Source organism: Myxocyprinus asiaticus, chromosome 2 (assembly GCF_019703515.2).
Source record: "Myxocyprinus asiaticus isolate MX2 ecotype Aquarium Trade chromosome 2, UBuf_Myxa_2, whole genome shotgun sequence".
Classification (NCBI taxonomy): Eukaryota; Metazoa; Chordata; class Actinopteri; order Cypriniformes; family Catostomidae; genus Myxocyprinus; species Myxocyprinus asiaticus.
The window spans coordinates 20,944,883-20,960,806 of record NC_059345.1 but is presented as its reverse complement, the minus strand read 5'-3'; the positions used below and the strand labels follow the sequence as shown (position 1 = coordinate 20,960,806).

The following is a 15,924-nucleotide window of genomic DNA, read 5'->3' as shown; positions in this document are numbered from 1 at the left end:
TGTGAATTTCACATTCAGTACTGAACGTCTCTTGCTAGTTAAGTCTGAATTATGTAATTATTTGTAATTGACTGCACCATCATTATGACTAACCATCATGACTTTGCTCCAGAGAAATGTATTTGTGTAAACATACATGTTAAAACATACAAAATGTACACTCACACACTTACACAGTTTCACCCATTTGACTTTCATTTAAAGCAAGTTAAACCACTTCAGAAAACACAAGCATAGCCAACAGAAGTATAATGACACTCAGATTAGGCAACATTCCCTTTGTAAAACTCATAAACTTATGTTATTTAGAGCACTAGTAAGTTCTACAATAGTTCTAAATAGTTAAGTGAAAGTAAAATAAATTTGACCCTGTAGTGTCTTGACCTAAAGCCAGGTTGCTCTAGGATGACTGTCTCTAGACTAAGCTTGTTTTTAAGTCGCATTGGATACAAGCATCTTCTAAATGCATACTTACTAGAAACAGAAAATAAAAACCCCTCACACTCAAGGGTAATCACATTTTGGGCAACTATAAATATCCCTTGCTCAGAGTTTGAGTCTCTTTGCTTTTTGATATATTTTTGTTTTTGTTGGAAAGTTTGACTTTAGGACTGTGAGATAAGGTGTTTAGTGAAAAGTGGGTGGTTGCGCTGATTAAACTACGATGAGTTGAGGAAAAGCAGAAAATGCGTTTTATGGTGTGCTTGCCTGAAGTTCTTAGACTCCACAAATAACCACAAAAATCTACCACAAATAGCAACCCCACCCTTAAAAACAACAAAACTAAATCAACATTATATTACAGTCTGAGTTACAACAAAAGCTCACAGGTAACATGAGTTTTATGCAGAAATGGCAGCGTTTCTATTTATAAAGCAGAGTTTGTATTATATTCATACTTTTGTATTTTGCTTTGTTAATTTTTGCCATCCTACTGGCAAAAAAGTGAAATGGTTGCGTCAAATGTTCTACCTCCAAACAATTGTTCAGTTATTCCCTGCTTTGGCACTGTGGACTAAACCTGGCACATGCTGCTTTTCATGTTGGTTTTGTGTGAAAGACAGTGTGTTTGTATGAAATGCATTAGACTTATTATGTGTTTTTGAGTGTGTGCATGTGTGTGTTTTGTTTGGGGATGCAGGGGTGGGCAACTTGGTTGCGTCACTGACAGTTGAATAATAGCACTGCTGTGCTACCAAGGGTACTTTGGTGGGTGTGTCTCCCAAACCTCCCATTTGCTGATTACACAGGGGCTCAGTGTTCCTTTCTCAGTCCGCACACTGTATGAATTCACTCATTTCACTTCCAAAACCAAAAAACCTTAAAAACACATAAAAATGTTAAACTCATTAAAATATTAGAAAAGAAATGCACATAGGCCAGACATCACATCTTTCCCTCTTGTCTGGTTTCAAAGAATCTACACTCACTGAGCCCTTCATTAGGAACACCTGCACAATCACTTATTCATGAGATTATCTAATCAGCCAATCGTGTGACAGCAGTACAATGTATAAAATCATGCAGATATGGGTCAGGAGCTTCAGTTAATGTTCACATCAACCATCAAAATGGGGAAAAATGTGATCTCAGTGATTTCAACCATGGCATGATTGTTGGTGCCAGAAGGGCTGGTTTGAGTATTTCTGTAACTGCTGATCTCCTGGGATATTGATGCACAGCTGTCTCTAGAGTTTACTCAGAATGGTGTCAAAAACAAAAAACATCCAGTGAGCGGCAGTTCTGCAGACAAAAATACCTTGTTGATGAGAGAGGTCAACGGAGAATGGCCAGAGTGGTTTGAGCTGACAGAAAGGCTACAGTAACTCAGATAACCTCTCTGTACAATTGTAGTGAGTAGAATAGCATCTCAGAATGCACAACACATTGAACCTTGAGGTGGATGGGCTACAACAGCAGACCACATTGGGCACTTTATTAGGACCAAAGTGTTCCTATTAAAGTTCTCAGTGAGTATATATTCGAGATTTAGGAGACAAGATTCTTTACACAAAACCATGTTGGTAGAAATTGTATATAGACACTATTTATGTAGTGTGCAAAAAGTTAAATGAAGCGAGAGGGCAGACCAAAACACACATTATAGGCAATGTGTAAAATGTTAAATAGCAGATCTGAGTTGGACATAGCAATTGGTTGACAAGGGGAAGATGCAGTTCAGTGAAAGGGAGATCTTTGGGGTGGAGACCTGTTTAACTTATTAAGGTCTCATAGCTTTAACTTTCTGATTAACTTTTTGAAGGTTGCTTGCTATGCACTGATATTCCTTTGGGAAGTCAGTGACCAGAATATAATTCATAGTGTTGAGTAGATTACTTCTGAAATGTAATCTGGTATTGTTTACAAATTACACAACTAAAATTGTAATCAGTAATTTAATATTTTAGATTACATTTTTTGGGTAATCTAATGTGATTTTTGGATACTTGTTTCATGTTTAATGAAACTCAGATTTTAAGTGTTTTAAGTACCAATTTTGAGTGTAAAAGATAATAAATTATATACACCAGTACATATTTTTGAAAGACCTGTACCTGCAGGTTAACACAACTGCCAATGTAAATTTGCGGTAGCACTAAACTGAGTCAAGCAAAGGCACTGTGTTTCCTCATCAGCCTGTGTTCCTACAGACCAGCCCCTCATAATACTGATGCTATCTGACTGTCCTTGCTTGCGCATTTACATGTCAACTTGGCAACTAGTCTCTCTCTCTCTCTCTCTCTCTCTCTCTCTCCCTCTTCCGTGCCAAGTGATGCACGTTGTCCCCGGTGAATCTGGGAACATCATCGACGCATTCAGGTTGCCCACACCCTCTTCCGACACTTCCAGCACTCGTTAACGCCATCCCCTCATGGTTCTCGCATCACCCCGCGGAGGCGTGCTTACTCGCCGCTCAAATACAGCGCTGCAGACGTGCTCCTGACTCATGCACTGTGTCAGAGCATACAGTGAGGTAAACAGATTAGCGCCTGCCCACGCCACGGAGGAACATGTGCTCGTCTCTAGCCATACCCACTCATCACATCGTGAAAGTGCACATTTGTCCCAGTGTATCGGAAAGCGTTCGTTTATAAATGATTCTATTACTACTAACATTTCTGTCCAAGATTTTGGTGTAGCATTTGTGACAGAGTTTCAGTTTAAGAGGTTTGGAAATCTACTTTTTTATTCGTTTGTGGAGGACGCATGATTTACCTGCGTCGGACCAAAAGCAAAGAGTGCATGAAAGGTGAGCGTTTTTCTCTCCTTTACTAAGAACTTAACGCGATTGAGGACACTTAATTATGCATGCAAACTCAAAGACTCCCACTTGTGCAGGTGGGATAACTTTCTATCATTAAATGTTTAATTAATAAGGTCACATTTATAGCAAACCTACAGCGTTCACACTGTCATAGAAAACATGGAAAAATCAGGAATTGGGAATTTTATATTAGTAATTTCCAGGCCTGGAAATGTATAAAGTCATGGAAAAATACTAAAGTGATTACACTCTTTTTTTTCTTTTCTTTTTCCTAGTGTTGCTGCTTTAAAATGTTTCATTTGTTTGGTATTGCTCTTATTCATTGTTTAGTAAATTACTTTAAATTGTAATCCACTACAAATTGTTAATTATCTCTTTAAAATTGTAATCAGATTACTTTACTAATTACTTCATTGAAAAGTAATCACATTACTAATTACTTTACGTTTAAGTTACTTTCTAAAACACTTTTCCGCTCAACAAATGAAAAATAATATCAATATTTCTTGTTCATTGTTACACACATACACTCAGCACCTAACATTTCTCCTTCACAATGACACGATAAGGGGCCATAATTAATGTATTCTACATAAAGTATTACAAATAAGCATAACCCTATAATGCACTTAATATTAATTAAATTAATTGAAAGTTAGTAACTGTAATCTGATTACAAGAATTAAAAATGTAATGCAGTACATTACTTTTGTAATTAGATTACAGTAAATAATTACTTTGTAATTGGATTACACCCAACACTGCTTTTATTAAGTGTTTATGTAAAAAGTGCCCACAAGCTAGTGTGATACCATCAGTCTGTCCGTTTAGGGTCTTATTTGAGACATTAGCTAACTGATGTATTAGCTCACTGAAGTATAAGCATTTAAATCAGTTAATGAAAAAAAAATGGCACCTTACGAATGAAAATCCACCCAGCAATCTTTGTTAAATGATTTCTAAAAAATCCTTATGCAGTAATCATGAACAACTGGAAAGGTCATTGAAAACTCATTGAAGTTCACTGGTCAAAAAGTGTGAGAACCCTAATTAATTTTAATATTTAAGATTTGTCTTCTTGATGGACTGTCAATTTATTGCAGTTGTGGATGACCAGATTGCATGGATCTTAGATTGAAGTTAAATCTTGACTTGTTAAAGCAATTGTTTTTGTTTTGCTTAGCAATGTTTTTTCCTTCACGTTGACCACAGCATATTATGCATGTTATGTATGTTGTGTGTCAGCTGTTCTACTTTTAGTCTGCAAATAGGAGATTACCATCAGCTAGCAGAATAGCTTTACATATACGTCAACTGTTTTTGACTTTGAATATCCATATCGTGAGAAGCATCTCAATGCCTCTTTCAACAGATATGGTAATACCAAACACATTGGGCAAGTATATTGGTTTACGTTGTTCCTCTCTCGCATCTGCCATTTCAGACATAGTTCACAAATGGCTCACATAGCACTTGGTCCGATGGTTTTACAAAATTGTCTAACAGAGAGGTCATTTCCTCTTTGTTGCCTCTAGATCAAGTCATTGTCTAGGTCATTTCATGTTTGTGTTTCTCATATGACACACTCTCGTACTCCATTGTATTTGGGACAAGAAATATTTTGAAGGTGGTGGGATGTCATCTAAAGCTGTTTCCTATAGAAAGTTTCTCATAAACAATAGGCATCAGAGCTAAAAACAGTTGGAGGTCTGAATGCTGGCCAACATCAGAAGCTTTTTGGAATGCTGAAATAATGGGCCAGAAAAAAGATTGAGGAAAAAATAAAATGCAGCACAATAGTCTGGGCCACACGGCCAACACAATGTGCGAATAAAAGCGAGATGTTTTCGGGATCACAAGACATAGGAAATACCAGTTGCAGGTGTTACATAACTTCAGCGAGTTATAATAGCCTAATCTGATTAAACACCCCTCGGTGCATTTGGACTTGACATAGTGATCCCCTCAAGGGCCTGTTAACAGCAGGGATTGTTATAGTACATGAAATGGGTGAATTGCATGTTTAAACATACTAATTACTTGAGGTACATACTTGAACTGGGCTGAAAGGAACATCGTGGAAAGGACATTTGGCTTTATCGCTCAAGTTGAAGTCAGTTTAGTCATTTTTTTAAAAAGTTTTTTGTAAAGTTGCTGGTTTATATCACAATGCAGATCTCATTTTTTCAGTAGGTTACTTGGAATCTTATTTGAAGTTGGACAACATAAACTGTGTAAAATGATGTGAAGTGAAACATTGCTAAGTTAGAATGAAAATGACTCTTCAGTCTTTCACAGATGAAAGCAGACTCTTGCCAGACACAAATATGGCCTGTTTAATATTTGAAACTGTTGTACACAAGTGTTGTGTGTTAATGCTCCACAACTAAAACTGATCCTATCCTGAGATCTTGGGTGTGGGTTTATTTGTGGCCATTTTCCATGAAGAGCTTTGGGTCACGGACTGTGGTGGTCTGATTGCCACAAGAGCATAATGTTCAAAAGAGGAAGTAGATGAAGTGAAGGACACAGTTATGAAATGTTACACTTAGACCACCAGTCATTATTATTTTTTTGAGGGTTAAAGCAAAACAAAGGATAAACGGGCAAAGACTGTTAAATCTGGTTTCCAGTTGTGTTGTTATTTTTTACCTTGGTGTGCTAATGTCTTTATTTTTGTCATCAGATCTCAGTTGCTCCACACTGGGAGGCTTGCTGGACAAACAGGAGAAGGACCCCCATCATTCCAAAAACATTGCTCACTTACTGTCTTCTCCCAAAATGGCTCTGGCCTCCTTCCATCTGATGCAAACTCTAAAGAACTCTCCAGCAGCGCTGCGCCGACGGTTCCGCCGTGACCGCACAGAGAGCTTGTCTCACGGCGATCCCCTCTTCAAGGTGCACTACCTTGGCACCAAGAAAATATTCTCCCTGGACCTGGAGCAGGCAGAGGACACCATTGACCGGCTATTGGACGGGTGCCCTGAGAAGCTATCTAAAGATCACGCCCTGGTAGTGCGGCCCCGATATGTTGAAGTCAAAGAACTCAGCACCGGCAGGCAGCTCACGAAGACCTATTTGCAGGACATTGCGTACTGTGCCTCACACACAACCAGACCCAATGTGTTTCTGTACATCTGCAGGCAGCCTGGTCAGCAGCTGCAATGCAGAGTGTTCTGGTGCAGTCGGGCAGAAAGGGCAAAGGACATGACCGCCTGCCTTGCAAGGTCATTTCAGCGAGCGCTCAACGATTGGCAGAGTGGATGCGCCACGCTGCCGCAGGGTGATGGGATCTCTAAAGAGCCTGAGATGCCTGGTACGTCTACTGTGCCCCGACCGTCAACATTGCCAGCTAGTTTGGGAAAAGGTGAGGTGGGAGGGCAAAGTTAAATAAGATCTGGGAAATTGTGTATGGCAGGCCAAGGCCTTTTTCTTCAGGCGTATGATCTTAGCCTAACTACACTGTAATGTGGTGAAGTAGACAGATGAGTGCAATCAAGAGCGCAACCACTTGAGCTGAATGATGAATACACAAACTAGTGGCTGAAATTGTGATGTAACGATAGAATAATGGCTACAGTTTAATGTTAAACATGTTTACCAGGCTAGCTTATTGTAGTCTAAAATAAATTGTTCTTTGATTGTTCTAAATAGACATTGGCCCTTATCCTAGAGTTTCATATATTCCTTCTTAAAGGTATAGTTCACCCAAAAAAGTAAATTCTCTCATCATTTACTCTGTCAAGCCATCCCAGAGGAGTTTGACTTTCTTTCTTCTGTTCAACACAAAGGAAGATTTTTAGAAGTATATCTTGGCTCTGTAGGTCCATATAATGAAACTGTTGAAAAATTTTTTTTACTGTAAATCTCCACTTTCATAATGAAAAAAAGGACTTAATATTTATCTGTTTCTCATCCACACCCATCATATCACTTCTGAAGATATGGATTTAACCATATCATCATAAGTCATATGGATTGCTTTAATGCTGCCTTTATGTGATTTTTGGAGCTCAAAAGGTCTGGTCACCATTCACTTGCATTGTATGCACATACAGAGCTGAAATATTCTTCTAAAATCTTTGTTTGTTCTGCAGAAGAAAGTAATACACATCTGGGATGGCATGGGAGTGAGTAAATGATGAATTTGTATTTTTTTGGTGTACTATCCCTTTAACTCAACTAAGGAATTTCCTTGTGATGTAAAAAAAAATCTAATATTCTCTAAAATAAACTCTAAAAAGTTCTAATTAGAGTTCTAGCTCTGTTTTGTTTGAAAATTGTCATCATGTTCTTCTATTTAAAAACAAAAAACTTCTATTTTCTTTTGTGTTGCAGTCCGGTGGAAGAAGAGAGGGTCAGTGTCCCGCAGTCCTCTCCGTGCCATTGCCAGACGAGGTTCTGCAAGTGACAGCTGGCATTGAGAGCCCCTGTCTCACCCTGGACCACCACCCCAGAAATTTGTGATGTCTGGGGTTTTTCTGCATGGAATGTGAGGAAAAAGACAACAACCTGCAATGAGTGGAAATTTTGAGCTCTGAAAGAGTTTTAAACTCTGATTTGGTGCCTAAACAGCCACATTTGAGGTTACTGATTCACCAGGCAACAACTGATTTTCTTTATTAACAAAGCAATAAATTAAAGGTTTCTTCAGATAATGGCTTGTGGTTAAGGAAGTTAAAGTGATGAAGTCATGCTGATTTCACTTTTTATCTGAGGGCTTTTACAAGAGATTGATTCTCTATACCGATAATGGACTTAACCAAAGCTGACATCATCTGGGATGGTGCGAATCTATCAAGACAGCAAATTTTAAAGTCATGTATCACAGAGTCGAGCATTTCTAGTCAATCCCCTCCTATGAGTAAGCATATCTGGGTGGAATGTGAATGTGACAGTTGAACAGTGAAACAGTTCTTGTTTGTATTAGAGGTGTCAGGAAAGCATCTGTTTGGGAAGTGGGTGGATGTATGACTGTAAACAGTAGGTCCTGCCAGGATGAGCTGATAATGTCACAATTGCACAACTAGAAGCTTTTCTTTAAGAACATACAGTGGGAAGTAAAACTGATATTTGTAGAAAATCAAACCGTTTTATGCTGAACTATATTTTCAAATTCTCTGTCGTATTGCCAAAGTTCCACAGATTTTTATTGATGATGTTAGAGTTGTAACGTTAGATGATATTGAATTAGTATTATGCCCTCAATGCAGTTCAATGACCATCATAAATGGTCTAATATTTTTTGGACATTTATTTGGCATCAGGACCAACTTGGCAATCAGGGCTGATTGTAACTTAAGTATTGGAAAGGGAGTGGTACTGCAAGTTTTGAAATAAGCCCAGTGATCTATCATAGCCATATCCTGCTTAGTCTGGTTCTACCTCAGTTTGTCATTTCTCATTCTTACTGAAAAGTCAGTCAGGCCTTGAGCTTAAACCATAGATTCTATTTCAAAGAGATAGGGTTAGTGTTATTAATGTGTGCTCTTAATAAGGAAATACAATATGCCTTAAGCAGTTCCATCCATGCTACTGCATACCAGCATGAGGACTTAATGGCTCGTGCTTTTACTGCATAACTTTTGTTCTTTGTGACTGCAAATTGTTTATTCACATCAGTCCATTTTTTCCAAAAATCTGCAGACTCATATGAAGTTACCGTGTCCAGGCAACAATTTAGGCAAAGCTGATCTTCAAAGGTAACTGCAGTGCAAAGATGCAACTTTCAAGGGCATTTTAAGTTATGAAGCACTATGTAATATTTTTTATCTTGCCTGGTTGCCTAATCCAAGAATTTTAAACAAGGGCACCTTGCTTTGTATGGTTGGCACCATTGAGATTTACTACTGCAAAGATTTTCCAGCATCATAATTGGCCATTTCTTTCACACACTGGCTTTCTTAGCTTTTGCATGTGCTCACTGAGAATGGCATCATATATTACAGTAGTACACAGTGCCTCTTGGTGTTTAAATTTCTGCCAGATGTATTGGGTCAATTACATCAAAATGTTGTTTTGTTTTATCCTTATGGATTTTTATTTTTCTCACACTACAAAGACTCCAGATCTGTCCTTGGATCTGTTCTGTCTGCTTTATAAGGTGTTTAATGTTCAATGAATGTTCTTGTACCTTATTATAAACATATTTGTGTGTACATATTTAAATATTAAAAGTATTTTATGGAATATTAAACTTTTTATACATTAAATATTTGTCTTTCATTCTATTCATAAAAAAAAAAAAAACTCTTAAAAACCCAATAATTTCCAGGACTGACTAGATTCCACTAAGGACTTTAACTGGGACTGCCCCCTCTTTCAGTCATAAGGCACAAATCTTTTAATGCAAGGGATTCAAATACTCCTAGTTCGATTTCATAACTTCACAAAAACATGCCATAACTGATTTAGGACTAGATATTATTTTACATATTTTTTTATGTTCAAATACGTTATCCTAATCCAGCTTAATATGAAGAAATCATTATGAAAAACCATTTGTAATTGATTCCCTGAAAAGTGAACACTGCAGCTTTGTTGCACTTTCAATATTCCTGTTTGTTTTGAGTGATCTGTCCAGACTGACACAACATTGGCTCTACAAATGGTGTGAGTTTGTGGCAAATAAGTGTGTATTCAGATAGCTGTTTGAAAATAAAGTTTATTTTTGCAATCCTGTTTGGTGATGCTAGTGGCACAGAAATGACACACTTCAACTTTTAGTTGGATGTCATGGGACTTGTCACTGTAAACTTCTTTGTTCTGCAAATACATTAATTATTAGTCAGTCTTCTCAAATGACAGGCAAAATGTTTTCTTTCACAAATGTATCTTTATTGGAAATATCAGTTTTTGCCTGGAGCTTCTTCTGATAAGGGGCTTGTAGTTCTGTCACTGTCTTGAAATCTCTGGACCTCAGAGAGGCTTTGAAAATGAAGTCGTCTCAATGGCTTCAACTCCTCTAAAACTAAAATAGAGGGTAGAGAAAACAAGGCTATTAGAGGCTAATGGAAAAAAAAGCTACCTCAAGACTTCATGACAATTTTGTTTTATTTTTCATTGGTCCATATACCTTCTTTTACAAGAGCAAAGTAAACTTTCCAAGTGTTAGTATGATGGATTTCCCGGACTCCAATAGTTCAGAGAAATTCTAACTTCTTACCCACCCAGATCATAGAATGATTCCTCTCGGTTTCCCTGAACCACAATCATCTCCAGGAAATTCAGGAGGGCCCCGGTGACCAGGAAGCGCTCCGGGAGGGAGAGGGTTTGGAGGTAGCGCATGTCTAGAGAGAAGGGGTTGTCAGGAGGTGGCATGGTGCAAAGTCCCACCAACTCACTCACTACATCCCATACATGAGTTCCTACAGGAAGAACATGAATTATACAGACACTGAACTGCCTTATATAGACAAAAAAGATATACACTCACTAAACACCTGTACACCTACATATTTATGCGATTATCTAATCAGCCAATTGTGTGGCAGCAATGCAGTGCATAAAATCATTCAAATATGGGTCAGGAGCTTCAGTTAATGTTAACATCAACCACCAGAATGGGGAAAAAAATGTGATCTCAGTGATTTCGACTGTGGCATGATTATTGGTGCCAGACTGACTGGTTTGAGTATTTATGTAACTGCTGATCTCCTTGGATTTTCATGCACAACACTGCTCTAGAGTTTACTCTGAATGGTGCCAAAAACAAAACACATCCAGTGAGCAACAGTTCTGTGTATGGAAATACCTTGTTGATGAGAGTTCAGTGGAGAATGGCCAGACTGGTTCGAGCTGACAGAAAGGCTACGGTAACTCAGATAACCACTCTGTACAATTGTAGTGAGCAGAATAGCATCTCAGAATGCACAACACATCAAACCTTTAGGCGGATGGGATACAACAGCAGAAGACCACGTTGGGCACTTTATTAGGACCATAGTGTTCCTAATAAAGCTCTCAGTAAGTGTCCACCCACATGAAACAAGAAACAAGGGACGTTTTCCAAATTGCATTTTTTGCGCCCTTGAAGTGCACTGCAGGAAGGGGACACCACTCAAAGGGTCTTCCAAACTAAAATAAGAAATTGTTTTTTTTTTTTTCACGAAGGGTCCTACTTCGACTGTTAGTGAAGGGTACATTCAAACAGTATTACCATGCTACCTTCAGAGTGCCCACATCATGAGCTCTGTCCTTTGGAGTGAGTAGGGCATAGGGATGATCACTTTTGACTGGAATTCACCTAAGGTCAGAGACCTAACACTTGCCCAGAACAATTTGTGTTATTTAAGACTTAAAAAAAAAAAAAAAGAAAGAAATTAAATATGCATTATGGTAACACAAATATGTACTGTAACCACCATTCTGCCCTCTGATTTGTAAATAGTTTTTTCTTTTTTTTTCTTTTTGACACATAGCTCAGAAATAAGATTAAAAAAAAAAACCTTGAGCTAAGAACATGAAGAAATTATGTATAATACGTTAGTGAAAAATATGCCAATAAAACATGGTGAAATACAAGATGTTTAAAGATCTGAAAACCTTGTGATGTTGAAACCCAGTCTGTGATGGACTTAAGCTTCATTGGGGTATCTTTGACCAGACTATCAGCTCCTCCAATGTTTACAAGCCGCTCGTGATTGGATCGAATCCAAGCATATGGTTGCCCATACTTGGCATAACCAGCTAAAAGGAACAGGGTGCAGTTCAGTTCCTGCGATGAAAAGAAAAATAATCTCTTTTGGGAGCCTTGACCAATGCAAGACAAGCAGCAATTTCGACCAGATTTCTTATAGAAAGCTACTAAGTCAAGGGGACAATGTCTTATTATTCTTTGTCATAAAACAATAGTGTACTATAAAACCTATTAAATATTTTATTGTACTGCTTCTTTATTTGAGATGTTTGTGGTTGATGTGTGAGCCTATTTCTTGTTACGGTACATACAGGAATAGCTATCTCTCTCTCACTAGGCGAGGCTGGGAGAAGGTGAGATTCAACACTCCTATGAAACAATAATGAAAATAATTAATGTTCTGCACATATTTTTGGTGTAATTGCTGCAGTTCCATTACAAAGCATTTTTCTCTCCACCTGCTGGGAGTTTGTTGCTGTGTGGCCTGTGGTGTCTGCTGTTTGGCTTGTGGAAGTGGCCCTTCTCCTGCCAAAGGGGAGCTGGCATAATCGCTGTCTAGACTGTAGCTGCTACTGCAGGTTGAGCTGGTGAAGGTGGAGGCCACAGACACAGCATACCCAGGAGATCGCCATCTCTGTGAGCAAACAAGCAAGCAGGCTTCAAATGTTATTTACCATCCACTGTCACTGATTTAGCACCACTTGAGCTCCAGAGATCAGATTTATGTTTGTAAAAATTCAGACAGAGATAAGTCACATAAATGACTTTAAGCCAACATGAAATCTGATTTCTTTTATTATTATTATTTTTTTTTAATCAAATTGTTATTTTGTTTCTGTGTTGGTTATTTATGTTTTTGAGTTGTTACAGACATTACATCAGAAATTAGCAGAATTAATTATGATTCAAAATATTGGACAGCATCATCCAATCACTGCCAATCACGTTAAAATAAAATTATACATTATAAATTCAGAATCTATGTACTGTTTACCACTGTCCCATGTCTGCCAAACATGTTGAGTGGTCCAAGCAACATCTGCAGCTTGAAACTGAACTTTTGGTCAGATGTTAGGTGTGAATGCACTTAGCTGCATAGGAAAGCTATAGGATGCTCCCTTGCTCCCTGTTTTGTGAATGATTTAACCTCCAGTGTGCTGCACTGCACTGGTCTCAGAACAGTTCGATTTGAACCTTATTTTTATTTTAACTCCATATAAAGCCTCTGAAAGCAAAATTTTTCATCTTTTGGATGAACCCATTGATTCTCAATGTGATAATACACAGTAAATATAGGAACTCTACAGAAAAAATTAGCACATTAGTGTACATTGTTTTTAGCAGGTTGGCGTTTCGCTGTAAATCGTTGATATTTACAAATGTTATATTGAATGAAACTAGAGACTCTAATCTTTTTATTCAAACATGTTTCAATGTAAAAACTTAATTAGGTTTCCTACCAGATGTAGTTCTGTTGGCGTTTCTCCCAAAGACAAACTGCGCTGTGATCAGTGCCATGTTGTTTGGTCACATGACTCTGTACGTCGGAGGTTTAACCCTTTACTGACAGCCAAGAGTCTCCTGAACTGAGATCATTCAGTTTAGATTAATTTGAATTTAGATCACAATCAAATCAATTTCTATTGTTTAAAATCAAGTCCTGTCCTACATTTTCCTCAATGAATATCCTTTATTAATCAGAAATAAATCAGATTCTGGGAGTAAAATGTGTGGCGAACCAGGGCCATCTCTAGGGTAAAACAGCTCAACCGCCGAATGATTGTAGTCTAGCCCTGTTCAGAACTTTGTGAGTGGAACCGAAGTGGCAGTTTCAGTGAGATGTTGATGTTATTGTGACTCAGTAAATCACTATTTTATACAGATGAATTGCTGACTGGCTAAAATCTTTAAAAAATATTTTCTGTTTAGAATCAGAACTAGCGATGCTCGATATGCAAATAAATCACACTTTTGAGTTGGTCCTTTTCAAATTGCTGAAACGAGTTGGCAATACAATCTGATCGGTTCACGATTATCTCGGAATCATTTGGATGTCTCTCTCATGGATTGAATCATTTGGAGTGGTAAAACAGTAATGGGATAATTTTTTAGAACATTAAATACCCACAACATTAGCTCAGTGGTTCTCACCAGTTTTTTGGTCACGCCCCCTTTTTAAACAAGAAGAACTTTGCTCAGTATCTTTTTGTCACTAGGAATAAATTCATCTGTTATTTTCTGTATACTTTCTGTGTTATATAAATACATTAAACATTTTAATAATGCCTACATACTTATAAAAACATCCAAAATTAGAGTAAATAACAAGTGATACTGCTGCAGGAGCAATGTTAGTGTATAACAGCTCACGCCAAAATTAAAATTTGATGGCCCGCACTTTGAGAACCAATGCATAAGCCCCTGATGTTTTCAAATCCTAGAAACACCCCTGTTGCGAACACCGTTTTCATGTTGACTTTAAAAGCTGCACCTTTTTCAAACATAAAAAAATAGGAATATGCAAATGGCAGGATATGCAAATGCATTATTTGCTGTGCAAAATCATTCACAAAATATAAAAAAAGATTGTGAAAGGAAAAAATTGAGATGCAGAGAGAGAGAGAGAGAGAGAGAGAGCACACACACACACACACACACACACCATGTCTTCATTGACCACAGTCAGCAGAAGTTCTTCTCTCCCTCTTAGCCAGGGCTGAAAATAATAGAAGCCCTGAAAACAAACCAACATAGCATCAGTGAAAGCAGTGCCATGACCCTGAATCATGTCGAAAACACGTGTTGTTGTGCAGTTACAAGTTTTAATTAAATGCCAAAACCAAAAACAATAGGTAGTGTTACTTAGAATAAAATCCCACCTGTAAAGAGCCCAGTATTGCAAGCTCGGAAAGGAAGTCCTGCAGTCTCGTCCTTTGTTCTGTTTCTTTCATCTAATTTTCAGTCACAAAAAATAATAATCATAATAATAAAAAAATAAAATTATGCATGCAATGTACATTTATACTAAACATTTATATTATAAGATATTCATAACATATTTGTCTTTAACCTTCCAATGTAAAAATGAGCAAGCTTTTTTAAAAAAAAAAAAAAAAGACAAAAAAAAAAAAGAAAAGCCCATTTCTATTCTAGGCTTCTTTTTTCTCGTTACTAGGCAACAGCAGCCAAGGCTTTTACAGTCATTGCAAAGCGATGGGTTGTAGAGAATAAAACAAAACCATGCAGTTTACAAATAGCAATACATCATAATACGACATCGTCAACATCATTTGGCATTATGCCAAACAAAACCTAATTGCCAAGTTTATTATATAAAGTATAAATGCATACAATCAAGCCAAGCTCATTTTCGTATACTTACACCGGAGTTCATGTTTATATGCACCTTGACCGAAATGTAATCGACCGCTGTAACTGAGATGCATTACATTGAGCAAATTATTGCAAGAACACTGTCACGCCTAAAATCCACATCCCGGTTCAACATGCGCTTCTTTGTTTTCCCCCTACTCATCCTACATTGTATCAATTTTGGAAAAAAAATAATAAGAGTAACATTCTCCTAATGTTTTTTTTTTTTCACTCCGGGAGCTCAGGTGTATGGGAATTCAGATCTTAATTCGGATGTGTCGCACTGATCATTTACCAGATGCTTCGAACGCACGTAAGGGATCATCTGCATGTTGTGCTCTTAAAGAAAAACGCAAAATACTGTATTATTCAACCTGTGTGTAATATTTTTCCACCGTGTTGTTTTATATCATTCTGAAGAGTGATAGTTTAAAAATAATCACAGGAATGTGATTAATCAAATCAAACAATAGGAATCATGATTACCTGACAGATCTCGTTAGCATGACCAAAAGGCAACCTCTGTAAATACAAGTCTGTCAGCAATAGCCAACAGTACACTGGCCTTCAATGTTTGTGTAAAATACAACAGAGCACTATAGTTAGGCACTGTACATGAACAATTGTAAGGTAGCTGTCGCCATCTAGC

The 15,924-nt window shown here is 37.6% G+C and overlaps 2 protein-coding genes across 3 annotated transcripts; one reads left to right on the top strand and one right to left on the bottom strand.

The window, feature by feature from the left end:
• The first annotated feature begins 2,965 nt into the window (after positions 1-2,965).
• si:dkey-19b23.8 (uncharacterized) lies at positions 2,966-9,471 on the top strand. Of its 2 annotated transcripts, none has more exons than XM_051725216.1 (3): positions 2,966-3,250; positions 5,952-6,581; positions 7,604-9,471. In XM_051725216.1, exons 1-3 carry the CDS (start codon positions 3,208-3,210, stop codon positions 7,687-7,689), a joined length of 759 nt encoding a protein of 252 aa, XP_051581176.1. In that variant the 5' UTR covers positions 2,966-3,207; the 3' UTR covers positions 7,690-9,471. The 2 variants fall into 2 exon arrangements, with proteins under 2 accessions (XP_051581176.1, XP_051581167.1); XM_051725207.1 differs by having other exon boundaries at positions 5,952-6,632.
• Positions 9,472-9,911: 440 nt separating this feature from the next.
• si:dkey-19b23.7 (uncharacterized) lies at positions 9,912-15,589 on the bottom strand. Its single transcript, XM_051725080.1, has 9 exons — positions 15,286-15,589; positions 14,783-14,854; positions 14,566-14,637; positions 12,362-12,537; positions 12,215-12,272; positions 11,810-11,981; positions 10,435-10,632; positions 10,125-10,235; positions 9,912-10,030 (listed from the first exon to the last, which is right to left on the bottom strand). The coding sequence occupies exons 1-9, from the start codon at positions 15,295-15,297 to the stop codon at positions 10,011-10,013; spliced, it is 891 nt and encodes a 296-aa protein (XP_051581040.1). The 5' UTR covers positions 15,298-15,589; the 3' UTR covers positions 9,912-10,010.
• Positions 15,590-15,924: the final 335 nt, after the last annotated feature.

What these genes read in the sequence shown, in the direction of transcription:
- si:dkey-19b23.8 (XM_051725207.1), top strand. Translation starts at nt 3,208, where the DNA reads ATGATTTACCTGCGTCGGACCAAAAGCAAAGAGTGCATGAAAG. An exon ending in AAGCAAAGAGTGCATGAAAG is followed by an intron (nt 3,251 to 5,951) that starts GTGAGCGTTTTT and finishes TTTTGTCATCAG; the next exon opens with ATCTCAGTTGCTCCACACTG. An exon ending in GCCAGCTAGTTTGGGAAAAG is followed by an intron (nt 6,633 to 7,603) that starts GTGAGGTGGGAG and finishes TTTGTGTTGCAG; the next exon opens with TCCGGTGGAAGAAGAGAGGG.
- si:dkey-19b23.7 (XM_051725080.1), bottom strand. An exon ending in CTGGGTTTCAACATCACAAG is followed by an intron (nt 10,633 to 11,809) that starts GTTTTCAGATCT and finishes TTCTTCCTGTAG; the next exon opens with GAACTCATGTATGGGATGTA. An exon ending in GGAATCATTCTATGATCTGG is followed by an intron (nt 10,236 to 10,434) that starts GTGGGTAAGAAG and finishes CCTCTATTTTAG; the next exon opens with TTTTAGAGGAGTTGAAGCCA.